A 21,665-nucleotide genomic window follows, 5' to 3' on the forward strand; every position below is an offset into this window, starting at 1 on the left:
CCTACTTTGAAAAACAGGTTGAAAGGTGAGGCATTAAAAATCATCAATAAAATAATAAAAATAATAGAGCCAGGTATGTATGCCCTGTAATTCAGCAATTCCATTGCCAAGTATAAATCCTAAAGTATGGTCCTTGGTCTCTGAGATCCTTTCAGAAGGTCTGAATAATACTGACATGTTGTTTGCCTTTTCTACTGTGTCAACTTTACACTGATAGAATAAAAATAATGGTGGGTAAAATTGCTGATGCGTTAATATGAATCAAGGCAGTAGAGCCAAATCACATAGTGGTCGTCGTACTGTTCACAACCCTGTACTCACAGTAGAAATGTGCCATTCTTACACTTAATGTAATTTTAAATATTTGTGTAATTAATTTAAATATTATTGAATCTCAACTTTGCGTACGTATCTTTTTAATATTTTGTGTGACCAAATAGAAAATATTCAAAAAGCACTTGTGTTTGCCAAAGCATGACATTTATCTTGAAGAAAAGCTAGTTATTTGATTTGCAAACTGAACTAGCCATTTTTTTCATTTGGTACCATTTTTACTTAAATGACCAACAAACTGTGTTTATTCAGTCTTGAGTATTTATAAGCAATTTTTCAGAAATAAATGAAGCAGCTCTGACTTTTCAAGAAAAACAACTGATAGTGTTTATTGTTGATAATAAAATTAAAACTTTCAAGTGAAGATTAGGGCTTTTAGCAATGCTATTTCCCCTGTTGTGAGCTTGACTGCTTTCCAGACTTCTCTGGTATGAGTGATGGTATCAGTCAAAGTCATCTTTTAATATTGTGTGATAAAATGTGTGAATATTTGAAAAGATCTTCCTAATAACTCAGTGAACCAATATTTTCCAAATGACCAGTGAGGATTAGAAAATCGCGTATGGGTAAAAGATCCTATTAAGGTGAAAGATCAGACTGTGGATTTTAATGCAACAGATTATGAAAAGTTCACTGATAATGGTGTAAGATTTCACATTACAGCTAACATTTAAGAAACTACTAATTGTCCACTTTTGGTGTGGCATTAAAAAAGGATATCCAGTTACCTGTAAATACTGTTAAAATACTCTTCCCTTTTCTTATTATGTATCGTTTGTGTGAAGCCAGATTTTCTGCATACGCTTCAGCCAAATCAACATATAACCACAGATTGCATACAGAAACAAATATCAGAATCCACCTATCTTCTGTTAAGCCAGCCATTAAAGATTTTATTTTACTGTGTCAATAAAAGTTTCTCTCCTTTCAATTAAACTTCATTTTTTCAAAATAAGTACTATGGTGGCTCAGAGGTTAAAGCATCTGCCTGCAATGCGGGAGACCTGGGTTCGATCCCTGGGTCGGGAAGATCCCCTGGAGAAAGAAATGGCAACCCACTCCAGTATTCTTGCCTGGAGAATCCCATGGACAGAGGAGCTTGGTGGGCTATAGTCCACAGGGTCGCAAAGAGTTGGACAGGACTGAGCGACTTCACTTTCACTTTCACTGTGTTGAATTTTAGAAAATATAATTTATGTTAACACATAAAGGTTTATTACTCTTATTTTTAATTAATTAAAAATTTTATGGATTTTAATTTATATTGTAAATACTGATAGAAATAACTGTGTCTATAACTACATAAACTAAAGTTTTGGGGGGTCCTCAGTACTTTTACAGAGTGTAAAGTGGTCCTGAGACCAAAATGTTTGGGAACTGCTGTCTTATAGCATTGTTTTTCAAGTTCTGGTTTGTACCATTAGAGATGCATGAAATCTATTTAGTGGATTATAGTCAGCATTGTTTAAAATTGAAATAGAATAGAAAATATCATTATGTCATACATAGTAAGGATAAATACTATGATAAAGGTAAAAAAAAAATCTTAAAACTACTGCTCTAGAGAACTTTTACATAGATAATAAATGGATATAAATAAAGCTATCTATAAATACTGATATTATAGAGATATACATATAGATATCTATAAGTATTTATCTATACTAGGAGATATATAACAGCAGTATTTGAAATGGCAGGGGGGAAAAAGGAAACCACCCACATTAAATAGGAAAATGGATTAATAAATTGTGATATATTTACATATTATGCTCAGTAAAGATAAAAAAATTACAGTATACAAGTCAACATATAAGAACCTCAAATCACAGGAGACTGCAAGCAGCTTGATTTCTTTTATAGAAAATTAAAAGCAAACAAAACTAAATGATATATTGTTTAGCTATACATACCAAGTGATACATAAAACTAATGATACAGTAAATGCAGTTCATCTGTAGTGTTCCTTTTTATCCTTAACAATTTTTATTTAATTTCTTCAGCAAAGGCTTCTGTGTCAGTTTCCACATCCTCATTCTGTAGCCTCAAATTCTGCTAGACTTGTCCATCTTGAAAGGAAATCTAAGAGGACCTAGTAAACAGATTCAATTTCTCAGGTTTCATCATTGGCTGTAATAGAAGTAGAAAACATTTCCAACCATGTCTGGAGGGCAAATCAAGACTAGTTGTTGTTATTCAAACCTCCATATGTCAGGAACTGTTGACCTATATGATCATGGAAAGTGTTACTGGGTAAATGAGCTAAAGACAATTTCAATCTCACCAAATATTGCTTAGGAGTAGTGTAGTTAATGAGCTAAATGACGTAAGTAAAAGAAAAATTAAGAAAAAGAATTGTGTGTACCTATTAGGGCACATTGTTGGAATAACTGAAGTTTACTAAGACCAAGCAGAAAAGTAACTTTCTGAAGACCATGTAGTGGTTCATAAAATTTTGAGTTGACTGGAGAGCCAGCTCTACACTGAGCTTCTAGAAGAAGTTCTAAAACCATACCAGAGAACTGGCTTGATGAGAAGACTGCTCTAGCAGTTACTCACCAGAGCACTAAAGAAAACTACTGTTTTTGTCATTCCCCATTCATGCTGCTTCTGCACCACTTTGCAACCTCTGAAAAATCCACTGTCACTACCAAAAGCCACCTAAAGTAGAGTCCACATGGAGCCTTCTTTTTCAGGTTATTCACTTTTGTAATGAGGTCTTCTACTGGGACACCTAGTTTCAATGCCCAAGTTCCAGTGCCCAGCAAGGAAGCTGGCAATTGGCTTTTCTGGGTTCTGTCTTGGGTGACAAGGAACTCATGTGGCAGGAAATCATCAAATAATCAATGAGGGATTAAAAGTAAGCTTGGGGTCCAAGAAATCTGACAGATGTCCATCATTAAGGAGTTTAAGCCATGTATCTTTCTTTCATAAAACATAAAATATTATTCAGGGAAGAGCTCTTGAGACTTTTCAAAAGCCTGATTTTTTAAATGGCTATTGAGCACTTGAAATTTAGCTGGTAGAACTGAGAAATTGAACTTAATTGCTATTTAAGTGGCAACATGAGGCTGATGGCTACCATATTGGACAACACCTACAGATTAAACATTTTACAAAGTTTTAGTGTTTTTCTGCTATAGTCCGTATTTCTTTAAAAGCGTAAAAATGTTGCTAGACTCCTATTGAAATATAACTCTTCAAAAGTCAGGAATACAGTGAAATACATACTCACATCTATTAGGAAAGCTATTCTCAAAAAAAAAATGTTGACAAGGATTTGGAGAAATTGGTGCCTGTGTGCAGTGCTGATGGGAATGTAAAGTAGTTGTAACTATTATGGAAATGGTATATCAGTACCTCAAAAAATTAAAAATAGAATTACTGTATTCCACTTCTGGGTTTATATACATATATACCAAAAAGAATTGAAACCAAGTTTTCAAAGAGCTATTTGTACACCCATGTTTATAGCAGCATTATTCACAATAGCCAAATGATGAAAAACCCAAGTGGCTATCAACAAATAAGTAGATAAACAAAATATGGTATATACAGGCAGTTTATTAAATGTAATTTTTTAAATGTTTATTAAAGTAAAACATTCTTTGGGGTATAGGTATTTCTTTTGTTGGGCTTCTCAGGTGGCTCAGTGGTAAAGGATTTGACTGCCAGGATATGGGTTTGATCCCCAGGTCAGGAAGATCCCCTGAGAAGGAAATAGCAACCCATTCCAGTATTCTTGCCCGGGAAATCCCATGGACAGAAGAGCCTGACAGGCTATAGTCCAAGGGATCGCAAGAAGTCTGACATGACTGAGCACATGGTGATAATAATAGTAACTGATATAAAATTTTACCGATATTGAGCCAAAGTATAACTTAATCCTTGTGGGGCATTATATCCATGGTGACAGAATGAAAGCAGTGTACATTCTTAAGATCATACAAGTATAATATCAAGAATTTTCTGTTTACTGTCAAAAGTATTTGTTTTCTTAGAGCTGAGGCCACAGTGGACAGGAAATTCCAGAGGCAAGATAGTGCTACATGTTCCAAAAGTGCTGAGTAAAATTCATAGTATATCTCGATGCATACAGTTCATTCATTTGTATTGCTGTGTAGCATTTCAGTTTATAAATATACCACAATTTATTCATTTTACTTCAGTTCAATTCAGTCACTCAGTCGTGTCCGACTCTTTGCGGCCTCATGAACCGCAGCGCGCCAGGCCTCCCTGTCCATCACCAACTCCCGGAGTTCACCCAAACCCATGTCCATCGAGTCAATGATGCCATCCAACCATCTCATCCTCTGTCGTCCCCTTCTCCTCCTGCCCTCAGTGTTTCCCAGCATCAGGGTCTTTTCCAATGAGTCAGCTCTTCCCATGAGGTGACCAAAGTATTGGAGTTTCAGCCTCAACATCAATCCTTCCAATTGAACACCCAGGTCTGGTCTCCTTTAGAATGGACTGGTTGGATCTCCTTGCAGTCCAAGGGACTCTCAAGAGTCTTCTCCAACACCACAGTTCAAAAGCATCAATTCTTCGGCGCTCAGCTTTCTTTATAGTCCAACTCTCACATCCATACATGACCACTGGAAACACCATAGCCTTGACTAGACAGACCTTTGTTGGCAAAGTAATATCTCTGCTTTTCAATATGCTATCTAGGTTGGTCATAACTTTCCTTCCAAGGAGTAAGCGTCTTTTAAAATTTCATTGCTGCAGTTGTCATCATTTTACTTAGTTTTTTACTATTATAACAACACTGCTGATAACCATGTATATGTCTCCTGCTGCATGTATACAAGATTTCTCTAGGATATATACCTAGAAGTAGAATCTCTAGATCATAAAGTGTTTTTTCATGTTTACCAAATACTCCCAAATTGCTTTCCAAAGTGATTGATTTCCATATGTTTCCATTTTCCTAAACAAATACGAGTTGTAATTGCATCTTTACAGACACTCAGGTTATCATTATCATTGCTGACTCTGTGTTACAGATAATGTCTCTCAGTTTGGATCAGCCAAAATTCTTAGACTTAAGGATGTTAACAGTAAATGTGATTCATTAAGTGATGGGATTAAAAAATATATCTAAATGCAACTAGTGAAATCATGCTAAAAACAAATGTAAAGTCTAACAGATGAGCATTTCCCTTGACTATGATTGTGTACTTTTTCTTGTTTTCACCTTCTCTTCTAGAAATAGTGAGTGAAACAGAATCTCCAGTACCTTCCTACTCTCAGCTACACAGTGAAAGCTCTATTCCAGAAGAATTGGGCAGCCCTGCTGTTGAGTATATACCATCTGAGTCTATAGTTCAGGAGCATCCTGGGAGTCCAGATCATAGTATACGTACTGAAGACATGGTTTTTTCACAAGAACTAGAATCTTCTACCTCGCCTAGTAAACATGTAAGTTAATATATATTTATATCTTAAAGGTTCTTTACAAAAAACCTATCTGAAAGGTATATTATTAACTTATATTCTTGCTATTAAGGAAGCATTGACTATCACCCATACCTGTAATGTACAGTACATGACATTTGAATAGAAATAAAGCTTTTCATTGACTCCTAAAAATTTATAAATATATGAATTTTAGCTTTAGTGGCATTTATAAAATTATATGCTATGAAGTTTTTAATAAACAAAGATAGGAACTTCTAAAGTCTTTAATAAAGATAATGTGTGGGGCAAGTTCTTATTAAAGTCTGCGATTTGTCACATAATAGAAACAATAAGACCTTAAACCATACCAGTGTGCCTTTTCTATAATTTAGTTAATGACTGCTCTATACTTCTTAATCATAGTAGTGGTTTCATCTCTTTAAGGCAGATCTGAAATGGATATGGATTCTAAATTAGAATAATAGTCACTTCAGAATAAAGAGGTTTTTCACATTGCCCTTAATTCTATACTTTAGTAAAAAACTGTCTAGTAAAACCTTAAGCTAGAAATTTAGCTTTTTCTAAGCTTAATTTTATAATGTGTATGAAGGATTAGCGTAATAATATTAAATACTATAAGTGAACAAAAACATTGGTAAAAGCCACTTTGTGTTTGAAAAAAGAATCCACCTAAGTTGGAAATAGACCATATAAGAAAGTCAAAGCTAGTGTGCCTTAAAGTCACTTTTATAATAAAAAGTAATATTTATTGGGTGTTTGTCAAGTGACAGGTAGTGTGCTGAATGCCTTATGTAGATTATCCTCACAGCAATTCTTTAGATAATGTTTTAAGCCCCACTCTGAAGCTTACCAGACTGAGTAACTTGCCCACCATTGCAGGGAAAGGAAGTGATGATATAACAGTTAGGAACCACATCAGGCTTATTCACTTCCTCTTGATACCAGGGTAGAAATTACTCCCTTTGTGATAAATAATCTAGTGTGGGCAGTCTTCTTATGCTCTTATTTTCTTCCCTCCCCCCTTTCCTATCTTCTTCTTTTCTTCCGTAAAGATAGTACCTATTTCGTATTAAATGTTTTTCAGTTTTATTGACATATAATGGACATTTAGCACTGTGAATTTAAAGTGTACAGCATGAGTTTAAAGTGTACAGCATGATGACTTGACATACACATATTGTGAAATGATCACTACAGTAAGTTTAGTGAATATCCATCATCTTGTATAGTTACAAAAACATTTTTTTCCTTGTGATGAGAATTTTTAGGGTCTACTCTTTTAGCAACTTTCAAACATACCATGCAGCAGTGTTAAATATAGTCGTCATGTAGTACATTATATCCCCAGTACTTATATATCCTATAACTGGAAACTGATACCTTTTGACCAGCTTCAGCCAGTTCCCTACCCACTACTCCCCACCTCTGGGGACCACAAATCTGATCTCTTTTTCTATGAGTTGGAGTTTTTCTGGATTCCACATATAAGTGAAATCATAAAATATTTGTCTTTCTCTCTCTGACTTTCTTCACTTAGTTAAGTGCCCTCAAGATCAATTCATGTTGTCTCAAATGACAGGATTTCCTTTTTCTTTTTTTTAATGACTGAATAGTATTTGTGTGGGGGTGGGGGTGGCGGGTGGATGTCACATTTTCTTTATTCATTTATCTATTGATGAAGAACTACCAATGATCCAGCAAATGCACTTGTGGATATGTATCAGAAGGAAGTAAAATCACTATGTTGAAGAGATATCTGTACACCCATATTTAGTATTTTTAAAGTTAAATACAGGGGTAAATATCACTGATTCAGTAGCCACTCATAGTTTATCATAAACATCTTTAAAAGCATGCTTTTAAATAACTTTTTCCATATACTTAAAAAAGTTGAAATCTTTTGTGTAATTTGCAAACTTTTTTTCACTTTTTATTTCATGAAGTTATTTAAAATTCTTTGTAAATATTACCTTTAACTTGTTAGTATCTTACATTTTAAATAGAGTTTAATAATTGTATCACAGAACAGTTCTTATTTGATTTCTGTTTAAACAGTCACCTCCCAAGAGCTGCATGTCTGTGTCAAAGCAAGAGTCTAGCAAAGGAAGTCATAGGACTGGAGGACACGGTCGTCTGCCCGTCAAGTCCCATCAACATTGTTATAGTTGGTCAGATGAGTCATTATCTATGACACAGTCAGGTAAGAGTAACAAGGAAGGAGTTAGTTTTCTTTGTAGTATGTTTGCATTTCTCTTTAATAAGCTTTGTCTGTCTATGTGACTGGTAAAATGTTATACTCTGTTTCATTTGTAAAGGCTTTTTCCTTGCCAAAATTGAATTACATAATTACATAATTCTTTGCTTTCCCTTGATAATTTATATCCCTCATTATACAAACCATGATAAATTGTTATGTTCTTAGACATTAGTAGTCATTTATTCATCAGACATTTGTTAAATTTTTTGTGTGTGACAGGTGCTGCTTATGTGTTCCTATAGTGCTCTGCACTTTTAACTTGTTATACCAGACAGCACATAATTTTAATCAAGTTATTCTGTTCATCAGGTTATTCTGTCTTGATGTATTTCAGCCAACAGAAGTCTCATTTTCCTGTCATTTCCCCTATCCCCTTTCTTCCAAAAAAAACCTGTAGGAGAGAATTCCATAAAGACAATACATTGATTTAGAGAGTTACTTGGATAAAAAAATATTTTTCTAGAGGTTCCTTTAGATATTATTGATGATAAACACTATATAGTAGAATTAGATTTGGGCATGTGGAAAATGTACTCCCATTCACTGTCATAGACTTTTATTTGATCTCTTTTTACCTTTCACTTGTAGAACTTTGGTTTCTTTACTTCTTAAAAATGTAAACATTTCACATGGTCTTTCATCTGAACTTAAAGTTTCTCATCATCTCTGTTAAATCTTCACAGTTATAGTTGAGAAATGTTTTTATTTAAAAAGATCACTGCTTACATATCCAGTTTTTAAAGTATACTCATTTAAAATAATCATTTTGGAGGCAAAGTTATAGGAAGTATAGTAGTCTCCTATAAAATTTTATCAAAGTAACATCTCAAGTTCTGGAAGCACATAAAGTTTATCAAGCTAAAAGAATACACAGCTTTAGCAGATTCAAAGGTATGGGGTTTATATTTCATTTTAGAAAGGTTATAATTTTCAGCTCAACTTGCAGTCCTACCCCCAATTATTGTTCAGAATTGTTAATTAAATCACCGTAAAGCTTACCAGTAAGATTCAGAGCCTTTTAGCTCTAGAACAAATTGAGAGGACGTCTACTCGTCTCCTGCGAGAACACCAAAATTGCATGTTCAACAGCCATTGACAGGAGGATGCTAGAACCACCATAAAAAGATACTGCACGTCCAAAGTCAAAGAAGCTATAGCGAGATGGTAGGAGGGGCACAATAACAATAAAATCAAATTCCCATACCTGCCAGGTGGGTGACCCAAAAACTGGAGACCAATAGTAGCAAAGAAGTTCTCCCACTGTTGTGAAGGTTCTAAACCCCACATCAGGCTTCCCAGCCTGGGGATCCCACAAAGGGGCTGAGAATCCCCAGGGAATCTGACCTTGAAGGCCAGTGGGATTTGATTATAGGAATTTCACAGGATTAGGGGAAACAGCAGAGAAGGCAATGGCACCCCACTCCAATACTCTTCCCTGGAAAATCCCATGGATGGAGGAGCCTGGTAGGCTGCAGTCCATGGGGTCGCTGAGGGTCGGACACGACAGAGCGACTTCACTTTCACTTTTCACTTTCATGTATTGGAGAAGGAAATGGCAACCCACTCCAGTGTTCTTGGCTGGAGAATCCCAGGGACGGGGCAGCCTGGTGGGCTGCCGTCTATGGGGTCACACAGAGTTGGACACGACTGAAGTCACGTAGCAGCAGTAGCAGCAGCAGGGGAAACAGTGACTCCAGTCTTGGAATGCACAAACAAAATCTTGCACACACCAAGACCCAGAGGAAAAGAGCAGTCACCCTGTAGAAGACTGAACCAAAACTACCTGCTAATGTCGGAGGTCTCCTGTGGAGTCATGGGTTGGCAGGGGCTCACCACAGGGAAGGGGACACTGGCAGCAGCAGTCCTGGAAGGTCCCCCTTGGTGTAAGCCCTCTTGGAGGCCGCCATTAACCCTGCCATAGTGCCCATAGACCTCAGGCCGAACAACTGCCAGTGCAACCCCACCCATCAGCAGATAACTGGGTTAAGTTTTACTGAGCAAGGCTCAGATTTTCCCACTGCCAGTCCTTCCTATCAGGAAGCTTACACAAGCCTCTTAGCCTCCTGCATCGGAGGGCAGACAGAAGAAGCAAGATCAACAGTCCCACAGCAGCTAAAACAAAACTCACATTACTGAAAGTCAGTCAGGATGAAAAAGCAGAAAGTTATGTCCCAGATGAAGGGACAAGATAAAACCCCAGAAAAACAACCAAGTGAAGTGGAAATAGGCAACCTTCCAGAAAAAGAATTCAGAATAATGATAGTGAAGACGATCCAGGGTCTCGGGAAAACAATGGAGAAGATGCAAGGAATGTTTACCAAAGACATAGAAGAACTAAAGAATAAACAGAGAAGAATAATATACTAGAAGGAATCCATAGCAGAATAACTGAAGCAGAAGAACAAATAAATGAGGGAGGACAGAATAGTGGAAGTCACTGCTGCAGAACAGAATATAGAAAAAAGAAAAAAATGGAGACAGCCTAAGAGACCTCGGGACAACATTAAACACACCAACATTCACATTAGAGGGGTCCCAGGAGAAGAGAGAAAAGACCTGAGAAAATATTTCAAGAGATAATAGCTGAAAACTTCCCTAACATAGGAAAGGAACTAGTCAATCAAGTCCAGGAAGCACAGAGAGTCCCAGGCAGGATAAACCCAAGGAGGAACACACCAAGACACATACTAATCAAACTGACAAAAATTAAAGACCAAGATAAAATGTTAAAAGCAACAAGGGAAAAACGACAGGTAACATACAGGGGAACTCCATCAGGCTATCAGCTGATTTTTCAATAGAAACTCTACATGCCAGAAGGGAATGGCATGATATATTTAAAGAGATTAAGGGGAAGAAGCTGCAACCAAGAATACTTTACCCAGCGAGACTGTTATTCAGATTTAATGGAGAAATCAAAAAGCTTTCCAGACAAGCAGAAGTAAGAGAATTCAGCACCACCAAACCAGCTTTACAACAAGTGCTAAAGGAATTTCTCTAAGCAAGAAACACAGGAGAAGGAAAAGACCTACAGAAAATGAATCTGAAACAATTAAGAAAACGGTAATAGGATCATTACAACTGCAAGCCATAATGGGAATATGATTAATCTAATAATATAAAATACTTACAATCTGGGGGGTTAAGTAGAGTGATGTGGTAAGTGGAAGTGCATACATGGACATGTTTTCATCTGCTCAGCCAGTCTGTGTCTTGTGGTTGGTGCATTTGCACTTACCACATCACTCTACTTAACCCCCCAGATTGTATGTAATTATTTTATATTATTAGATTAATCATATTCCCATTATGGCTTGCAGTTGTAATTACCTTTTATTTTTTGTCTGGCTATTGATTGTGAAAACTGATAAACATCTTTTATTATTGTGATTATGCAACTATTACTCACTTAATACCATTGTATCATGATTGTTTCAACAGAAAAATAATTGAATTCTGTATCATCAAAACTACCATTTAATAGAAAAACCTGTAATCACTTTTTAAAATCCAAATGCATATCAGATTATCTTGGAATGTTTTGAAAAATCAAATGTCCAGATCTGCTTTTTTTCCCCCAAAGCTCCAGATACGTTTCTCATGAGCAGCTGTGTTTAAAAACAACTGGACTTATATGATGATCTTTTACTTTCATCTAGTTCGTTTCATTTTTTTTCTATTTCATATTCAGTGCCCCCGTTTCACTTAGTTTATGTTTTCCAATTTCTCCATCTTCTCTTTTTTGTGATATTCTTTCTCAAGCCTTTATCAAGCGTAGTAGAAAAGTTTTTGTATACCTATATATAAGTAATATTGCCTAACTAAAAAACGTATGACATTTGACTCAACTTGTTTGACTTAGTATGAATAGAATGCTAGATTTCTAATTTTAAAAAATAGATATGCAACAAAGATTTACTGTATAGCACAGGGAGCTATAGTCAATATCTTGTAATAGCCTATAATGGAAAATAATCTGAAAAATAATATATGTGTATATGTATAACTGAATCACCTTGCTGTGTACCTGAAACATTGTAAGTCAACTGTACTTCAATAAAATATATATAAATAAAATCGATAAATTAAGCCAAAAATAAATGAATTTATTATTTTCTTCAGAAATTAAAGGAGAACAAGAGGAAGATACTCAGTTGCTGTCTCCTTACCACCACCTTTTTTAGGTTTAAACCAAAAAATATGTTACATAAAATATGGCTACATAAAAATGTTTTATGTGTACTAATACTACCACCGTTTATTGAGCTTTTTATAGTAGTCCAAGTACTGTGCTACATGCTTTATGTATCTTATTTAATTTTCACATCAGTTCTAGAAATCATTAAGTGACAGACACCTTACTAATTACCAGTAGTAGATTCCAAGCTAAAAATGACCTTTATTATTGCTTCATTTTATTAGTGTTGATCAGTAAATAGTGAACTTCACTATTCACTCAGGGTTCAGTCTGATGGCACTACTGGCATAAGATGGGTATAATTTTCCTTTTTTTTTTTTTTTTGGGTATAATTTTCCTAATGCACCTTAAGTCAGGAGACTAAAGTAGCAGGAACTTAGATGTCATTATTTCTAATTAAGATATTTAGATCACATTGCAAAAAAAGGACTTTTCAAAATAAATTCTGTGATTAGTTCTTTGCAATTTAATCTGAAGTGCTTAAAAAAAAAAAAAAAAAAACCTGGTTGTTTATGGTGTAATGTTATAATGTGCATCTAAGTCTTCAGAGTTGTATATAATAGTATTTCTCTTAAAAGACTATTAAATGCCTCACTCATCATTAGCGTGTGGAAATGACACCATGGTGTGATTCAAGGAGGAGATGTCATTTTTTTTCTGTGTAATTTCCATGTGTAGTGAAATAAGCTGTTTTTAAATGATGCTTATTTTGTTGTCAGTAGTGTTCATTTGACTGTGCCGGGTCTCAGTTGTGGCATGCTGGATCTTTAGTTGCCACATGTGAACAGCACATGGGATCTAGTTCCCTGACCAGGGATTGAACCTGGGCCCCCTGCACTGGAAGCACAAGTCGTAGCCACTAGACCACCAGGGAAGTCCTAATGATGCTTATTTTTATAAGATTTGTGTGATGCTTAACAATGAAATGTCTTTTTCATGATTTTGCTGTGACTAAACATCTACTTTGTATGTGTGCATGTATGTGTCTAAATTGTTGGGAAGAAAATAAGATTGAACTATAGCTTTATTTCATTATTTTAAATGTTTTAAGAGCTTCCAAAGGTTATCACAAAGTATATTTCTTTATAATTTTTCTCTCTCCTTTTATAATATTAAGCCATTAGCTGATGACTCACAATCAATTTCAAATGGTAAAATTCTAGTTTGATTTTAATATGACTTTAAAACTATCAAACTATCTATTAATAACCAAGAGGAGGTACAGTTAAGTATGGCTATCCTGTTACCAGGAAATAAATTCTTAAAGAATGTCCAAATTCCGCTAACCAAAAGTTTTTCTACTTCCAGCTACTTATCAAGACAGAGTATCTTCAGATTTGCAAACTTTATTTGCAGTTTCAAAATAGCACAATTAGAAGGTGAAAATAAACAGGAAGACGCACACCCACCCCTGCATAGAGATTTAGGAGAAAGGATGGAAATCACCAATAATTTTTTTCTGAATCTAAAATTTTAAATGTTAGATTAACTTTACATTGGTGCTTTCTATTAACAGTTACTGAATTTATTTTTTTTTAATGACATTAAAAGGTTTTATATCTCTTTCAGAAACTACATCTGACCAGAGTGACATTGAAGGTAGAATCAGAGCCCTGAAGGATGAGCTGCGGAAAAGAAAATCAGTTGTGGACCAACTAAAGAAGGAACAGAAAAAAAGGCAAAAGGAAAGACTCAAAGCCCAAGAAGCCAGTCTGATCAAACAATTGGAGGTTAGATATAAGAAGGCTAGTGCAAACATGAAGCCAGAAATGTTTTAAGCATTAAAAAAGTGATAGATTAAAAATTTTCAATATTAGTTTTGTGGCACATTTTAACCTAACTTTAAAAACAAAGAAACTGACGTGTCTGAACAAACTCTTGCTTGAAGCATTAAATATTAAAATGTTAAATATTATAATATCAAGTATTAAAGTAAATAGTAAAAGTATTAAAATGAGTTTTTTCCCCAAAGAGGAAAGATTAGGCCTATGAAAGTAAGCTTGATATCCATGTCATCTTAAGGAAAGAACCATTAGATAAATAATCCTGGCTATTGAAACTGTTAACTGCCTTTTCTTTTCTTTGGGTTTTTGTTTTTTTTTTGCAGAATGGTGTTTCATGCCACCCAGCTTATTAGTATGATTCTTTGTACTATTTGAATAGCTCCTAAAGATAACTTTAAACTTGAGTTTCCTTCCAAACTCTAGCAGCCTTCCCTGATTTGATTCTACCCAATTCTGGAAACCTGGTTTTTGTTTGTTTGTTTTGTTTTTAGCTTTAAAAGCATGTGGGCACAGAAGGTTTTACTGAAAATTCCTCTGAATATTTTTAAAATTAATTTATTTAATTGGGGGCTAATTACTTTATAGTTTTTATATCTTTCTCATTCTGTTTTTTCCTATTCATTCAGTTATCAGATCCCATTGATTTCTTTTTTCATAAATCTTGCTTGCCCCTTTCCATTCCTACTGACATCAAGCTATTTGGAACCTGATGTCCTCTTACCGCTGTAGTGTGCACAGCCTCTTACTCTTACATGTCCTTGCCTCTGGTTGCTTCCCTATGGCTTACATGCATTCTGTCAGCCTAGTATTCCTAAACACCATATTCATTACAGAACCAGTCTGAACTTCCTGTATCATAAGAACCCCTTCTGAAGGCCTCACCTGACGTCATTCAGTTTCTTCTCAGTCACTTTCAGTAATAACAAGTTTCAGATTTTCAAGGCAGTTGATTTCATTGGTTGGACTCCAGGTGCTCTAAGTGCTAAAAAGGTTTTTGTTTGGGCAAAATTTCTGTTATTTTAATCATCCTTGTGTGCTAAAACCAAACATGTATTCTCCTTTATTAATGTGTTTATTAATTTAATCAAATATTCAAGGACCTTTTTATGTGCTGGAAACTTGGCTAATTACTGTACACATATTTTTCACTTTATCGTCAAAGCAACAAGGTGTGGATATTACTATCCCTGTTTTACAGATGAGGAAACTGAGTTTCAGTGAAATTAATGATATCCAGAGAGATGCAGCTCAAATGTGTTAAAACTAGGATTTTAATTTAGCTTGAATTCCAAATTCTGTGGCCTTACCATTACACTACACTGTCTTCCACATAGAAGATAAACCTGCTAACAGATCTGGAGAAGATAAGACATTTACATTAGTACACAACACAGAGATGGGAACAGGAATTGTAACTTGCACATGTGTTTAGAAGAAAAGTGATTAAGATTCAGTGACCATGCTGAAAAGTAGTGAGAAACAAAATTTTAAAATGAAGATCAAATTTAGGGCTTTAGAAATCAGACTGATGAGTTTGAACTTCATCCTATAGGTCTGTAGTGCTCAATCTGACTATACATTAGAATTAATCAAGGAGGTTTTTTGAAAAATACAAATATCCAGGCTCACTCCCAGAGATTTTTATTTAATTGGCCTAAGCTGGGGCCCACGATTTAAAAGTACTGCTGAAGGTCATGTTCAGTTCAGTTCAGTCTCTCAGTCGTGTCCAACTCTTTGCAGCCCCATGAACCACAGCACGCCAGGCCTCCCTGTCCATCACCAATTCCTGGAGTCCACCCAAACCCATGTCCATTGAGTCAGTGATGCTATCCCAACCACCTCATCCTCTGTCATCCCCTTCTCCTCCCGCCCTCAATCTTTCCCCACATCAGGGTCTTTTCAGATGAGTTAGCTCTTCGCATCAGGTGGCCAAAGGTCATGAGGACCAATTAAAAGCTAAATGAAATACTATTACATTGAATAGCATTGCCCCAAAAGTTCAATAATAGATACATCAACCAGAAAAATATCTAGAGAAAAATATAAAGATCCATCTCATTCAATATTATATTAAATGATTTAAATAAAGGCAATAAAAAGTTCTTTATTTAGATTTTATAATTATAGTATATGTATATAGTATACTATATAAATTAGTGAAGCTTTATTTATAGAATGACTAATAACTACGAAGTATTTTTGCAATTCTGTACTATTATGCTCTCAACCACTCCCTTCTCTTTCCTTGAGATCTCTATTCCCAAAGTACAGATTCCCTTAAGAAGCTTACTGCCATTGAAACTCAGTGCAATGGCTGAACTTAAAAATATCAGGAAAGTATTAGGACATCCTTTAAAGAATAATTATATAATCAGCTAAAGAGTTTTTTTAATATGGCAGGGCCTGAATTATTGCTTCATAAGTATTACGCTTCTGTAATTGAGATTATATCATTTCCTAATTGATATTAGTGTTACATTATACATCTTGCTTATACATAACCTATTTCAAGAAGGCTATGCAAATAACTAATTTTAGAACTCTGAGAAATAATACTGATGCAGGGAGTAAAAATTTTATATTAATATCTTTTTTACTGTTTGAATATTTTACCATTAAATGTTTAGTTTTCTAAGTTAAGATAGTTTTTAAAAATTCTGTACATTGACTCCTCTGATTTTCCTAAACGTAGTCATACGATGAATTCATTAAGAAAACTGAAGCTGAGCTTAGCCGAGATTTGGAAACTTCACCAACAGCCAAGCCTCAGATTAAAACGCTCTCCTCAACTTCTGAAAAACCCAAGATCAAGTCCCTTCCACTGCACAGGTAGAAATTTTGATAACTAACCTATATCCTGCCTTATTTGCAAAAGAAATAAGGAAAGATTTTTAGTTGAAGCTAACTTTTGAGTAACTGTGAAATTGTAGAAGTGAGAATACTGGTTTATGGTTTTAGTGTCACTAAAGTAAATTTGTTGTTTATGATATAATCACAAATCAAATTTATAATAAGGCACAGATTTAAAAATATATTCTGAAATCTGGAGGGTGCAGTGAAAATAATACTTCCAGCATTGTTGTTACAGCTTTGTAAGTTGGTATAGTTGTTGTGAAAAACAATTTGGCAATGTTTCAAAAGTCAAAAACAGTCTGTAACTTTTGACTCAATAATTCCCCATCTGAAAATTTAGCTTGAAAAAATATAAACTACCAAAAATATCTATTTGCATGAACATGTATATCATAACATCTTTTATATTAAGTAAACACTGGAAGCAGTCTTTATATCCAGAAATAGGTGAATAACCCTGTTAATGATGGTTCTTTCCAGGGATAGAATATTATGCAATCATTGAATGCAAATACAGAAGATACAGAGTAGCACCATTAGAATATATAATATGATATATAAGGATTTAAAATGAATTTTGAACAACGAGCAGAGGTTATGTAGGTCAGTGGGACTGAAGTAGTGGGTATTGCAGAGAGGCACTGATGAGTGACTAAAAGCAATCAAGAGCTTGGCATATCATGGAAGCTGAATGCCATAGGATATTACCAGAGTTAGGAGAAGAAACTGGAAAAGTAAAAAACAGATTGTGATAATATTGTACTCAAGCATTTTTAGTATTTTCTTATTCACTTTCTTAGAAGATGTGAAACCTTAAAGGCAATATTTTAGGATATTTTTTGTTTCTTAGAAACATTACACAGACTCATTACAATTAATTTAGCATTACCTGGGTTTAAATCCTGGCTCCAGCACCAGCCAGCTATTTAATTAGGGGCAAGTTATTTAACCTCTCTGTACTTCAGTTTTTTAATCAGGATTTATATCCCTATAAGAACACCTGAGTAGTAAACTTGTTATCAGGGTTAAAAGACTTAACTTAGGGCAGGGTCTAACACACAAAGTTAGCACTGTGTATTAGTTTTATTATAATTGCTACTAAAATATTGAGGGAAGTGGTAAAAAGGAATAAATTTAAATCATATCATTCATAACTGTCCCAAAACAGCAGACATCAACAATTAGATATATTTCTTTCTCGGGTTTTTTTATAGTTAGATTTTGTATTTTTGTTGTATATATACTTTCCCTTTATGTTACATTATATGTAAGTTTTACTTTAATTTCTACATTCGATTAAGGGTTTTTATAGTTTTATTAACCAAGCTACTAAGTATTTTAACTGGAGAATGATAGAATCATATTTCTCTTTAGAGAAATCTTTTTGACTACAGTATGAAGGAAAGATAGAAAGGGATAAGTTTAGAAGCAGGGATAACAGTAGTCTAAGCCAGGCCTCAGATAATCCACTGTAATAAGAATAGAGATAGGAGATAGATTTTAGGAATATTGAAGAAGTATACTTGACTAATTAAAGTTATATGGGAATGCTGAATGTCATATTTCTCTTAAGTAGTAGTTGGTTGAGTCAAAGTTACACTAACCTAAATGGAAAATCAGGTGTTCCTCAGTGGGAGACTTAAGATTTTGGTTTTAAAATGTTAATTTTAAGGTATCTATAGTTCATCTAAGTGGAATTATCCAGGAAAGATGTTAGGTTTATACATATGTGTGTGTATATATATATATAGGGATGATCAACATATAGATCATGGTTGAGGCAATAAATATGGCAACATTTGGATAAACCTTCTTCACCCAAAGAAAGTATTCATTCAGAGAGAATAAAAGAGAGCCAAGTACTAGATATGATAAAATAGCAACCTTTGAGGAGATTAGGAAGAAATAGGAGTAGAAGGCATATAATATGACTTTGCAAATAAAAAGAAAGCAAGAAAATGAAGATGGTAAATGTCAAATTAAAGCATAAAAGAGAACAGTAGTGTAGCATCAGATGAAGGAATAAAGAATGGGGGGAGGGGAACTTTGCTCAATATTCTGTAATAACTTAAATGGGAAAAGAATTTGAAAAAGAATAAATATATGTGTATGTGTAACTGAATCACTTTACAGCTGATACTAACACAACATTGTAAATCGGCTATAGTCCAATATTAAAGGAGGGAATCTTTTTTTTTTAAGCTTGAGGTATACATATAAGCTAAAGGGGAAAAAAAATCACCAGATTGAAGGACTAACGATTGTAGAAAAAAGAATGGTTAGTTGAGGGATATTGTCAGTGAGACTGTGGAAATTATGGGATTTGGGGCAGAAAGAAATTTGAGCAAATGTAAGAGGTACACCTTTTTCTCCTTGGAGACAGAAGGAAAGGCAATTGAGATGGCTGTGAATATAGATGAATTTGTAGGTAAAAAGGTTCATGCTGATGGCCTCTCTCTTTCTTATTAAAAGAGGCAAGATCATCTATTGAGAGTCACGAAGGCCAGAAATAGGCTTGGTGAAATGGCAACGGTTGGAGTACTTCCTGTGGAGTAGAAAGAAGTCGTCTAGTCAATTCGACTGCTTTCTGTTACCAGTTATTATAGTAGCAGCAATACATTTATTTCTGTTTATTAATTTTTCTGCTTAAGATCTGAAACAGCAAAGAATTGGAAATCACTGGCAGACTCAGAACGATCCAGAGGATCCCTGGAGTCTATTGCTGAACATGTTGGTATGTAACTAGAAAAAATAATCACACTGTATCTACATGGGCTAAAGATTTATACAAATGCCTATGCAATTCTGCCTCTAAGTTATTTGGTTAAAAAGTGAATTTTCTAAAGATAGTAGATCATTTAATATTTTAAGTTACTTTTATATTTTAAAGTGATTTACGGGTTATGCATAAGTTATATGAATCAGTCTTTATTGTCCCAGTAACTGACAAAAACTGAATCATAAAGACATTGATCTAAAATGGCTATGAGGGTGTCATCAGCATCTCAAAATTCTCCCTTAATCAGATTTTGCATCTGATTGTGTAATTGTTGGCCTCCACTATTTCTCAGCTGTGTGGTTATATACATTTTTTTCAGTCGAGTCCAAATAAAAATAAGAACTATTGAAAATAAAGTATAATTAAATGAGGAATTAAAACTGAGGCATGAAAAAGCCTACCTGGCAGTAATGACAAAGCAGCAATTTGAATTCAAAACTTTTAATTCTTGGTTTGTTGGTTCACTGAATCTTAATTATTTTCTTCTTTAAAGTGCTAATATTTGCAGAAATAGGTGTTTTTTGGGTTGTTTTTTTTTTTTTTACATTCAAGAGGTTAGTTGAAGTCCCTGGGAAAATTCATTCTTTTAGAAGTATATATACTAGTACATTTGTCCCTCCTTTATTGCTTTTCTATTTGAAAAACATATGTAATATGCTTCATCCAATACTGTGTTTGCATAATTTGAGAATCAATTTCTCCATAAACTTTGATTCATTTTTCTTAATTTTATAACTTAAGACAACACTTAAAAAATTATACCAAACTTCAGATTTTTCAGTTTAGTTCAGTTCAGTCGCTCAGTCGTGTCCGACTCTTTGCGACCCCATGAATCACAGCACGCCAGGCCTCCCTGTCCATCACCAACTCCTGGAGTTAACCCAAATTCATGTCCATCGAGTCGGTGATGCCATCCAGGTATCTCATCCTCTGTAGTCCCCTTCTCCTCCTGCCCTCAATCCCTCCCAGCATCAGGGTCTTTTCCAGTGAGTCAGCTCTTCACATGAGGTGGCCAAACTATTGGAGTTTCAGCTTCAGCATCATTCCTTCCAATGAACACCCAGGACTGGTCTCCTTTAGGATGGACTGGTTGGATCTCCTTGCAGTCCAAGGGACTCTCAAGAGTCTTCTCCAACACCACAGTTCAAAAGCATCAATTTTTCGGTGCTCAGCTTTCTTCACAGTCCCAACTCTCACATTCATACATAACCACTGGAAAAACCATAGCCTTGACTAGACAGACCTTTGGTGGCAAAGTAATATCTCTGCTTTTGAATATGCTATCTAGGTTGGTCATAACTTTCCTTCCAAGGAGTAAGTATCTTTTAATTTCATGGCTGCAGTCACCATCTGCAGTGATTTTGGAGCCCAAAAAAATAAAGTCAGCCACTGTTTCCACTGTTTCCCCATCTATTTCCCATGAAGTGATGGGACCAAAAGCCATGATCTTTGTTTTCTGAATGTTGAGCTTTAAGCCAACTTTTTCACTCTATTTCACTTTCATCAAGAGGCTTTTTAGTTCCTCTTCACTTTCTGCCATAAGGGTGGTATCATCTGCATATCTTGATATTTCTCCCGGCAATCTTGATTCCAGCTTGTGCTTCTTCCAGCCCAGCGTTTCTCATAATGTACTCTGCATAGAAGTTAAATAAGCAGGGTGACAATATACAGCCTTGACGTACTCCTTTTCCTATTTGGAACCAGTCTTGTTCCATGTCCAGTTCTAACTGTTGCTTCCTGACCTGCATATAGGTTTCTCAAGAGGCAGGTCAGGTGGTCTGGTATTCCCATCTCTTTCAGAATTTTCCACAGTTTATTGTGATCCACACAGTCAAAGGCTTTGGCAGTCAATAAAGCGGAAATAGATGTTTTTCTGGAATTCTCTTGCTTTTTTGATGATCTAGTGGTTGTTGGCAATTTGGTCTCTGGTTCCTCTGCCTTTTCTAAAACCAGCTTGAACATCTAGAAGTTCACGGTTCATGTATTGCTGAAGCCTGGCTTGGAGAATTTTGAGCCTTACTTTACTAGCGTGTGAGATGC

General features: G+C 35.0%; 1 protein-coding gene across 3 annotated transcripts in view; it reads left to right on the top strand.

Moving 5' to 3' along the window:
- CEP350 (centrosomal protein 350kDa) overlaps positions 1 to 21,665 on the top strand; it is a 133,732-nt gene that overhangs the window by 96,094 nt on the left and 15,973 nt on the right. For all 3 annotated transcript variants that reach the window (XM_010850164.1, XM_010850163.1, XM_010850165.1), the window contains 5 exons: positions 5,543 to 5,754; positions 7,810 to 7,954; positions 13,779 to 13,939; positions 16,686 to 16,822; positions 19,498 to 19,580. In XM_010850164.1, the coding sequence (XP_010848466.1) occupies positions 5,543 to 5,754; positions 7,810 to 7,954; positions 13,779 to 13,939; positions 16,686 to 16,822; positions 19,498 to 19,580 (738 nt within the window). The remainder of the gene's footprint in view (positions 1 to 5,542; positions 5,755 to 7,809; positions 7,955 to 13,778; positions 13,940 to 16,685; positions 16,823 to 19,497; positions 19,581 to 21,665) is intronic.

This window comes from Bison bison, unplaced genomic scaffold (genome assembly GCF_000754665.1).
Source record: "Bison bison bison isolate TAMUID 2011002044 unplaced genomic scaffold, Bison_UMD1.0 scf7180017864289, whole genome shotgun sequence".
In the NCBI taxonomy this organism is placed as follows: domain Eukaryota; kingdom Metazoa; phylum Chordata; class Mammalia; order Artiodactyla; family Bovidae; genus Bison; species Bison bison.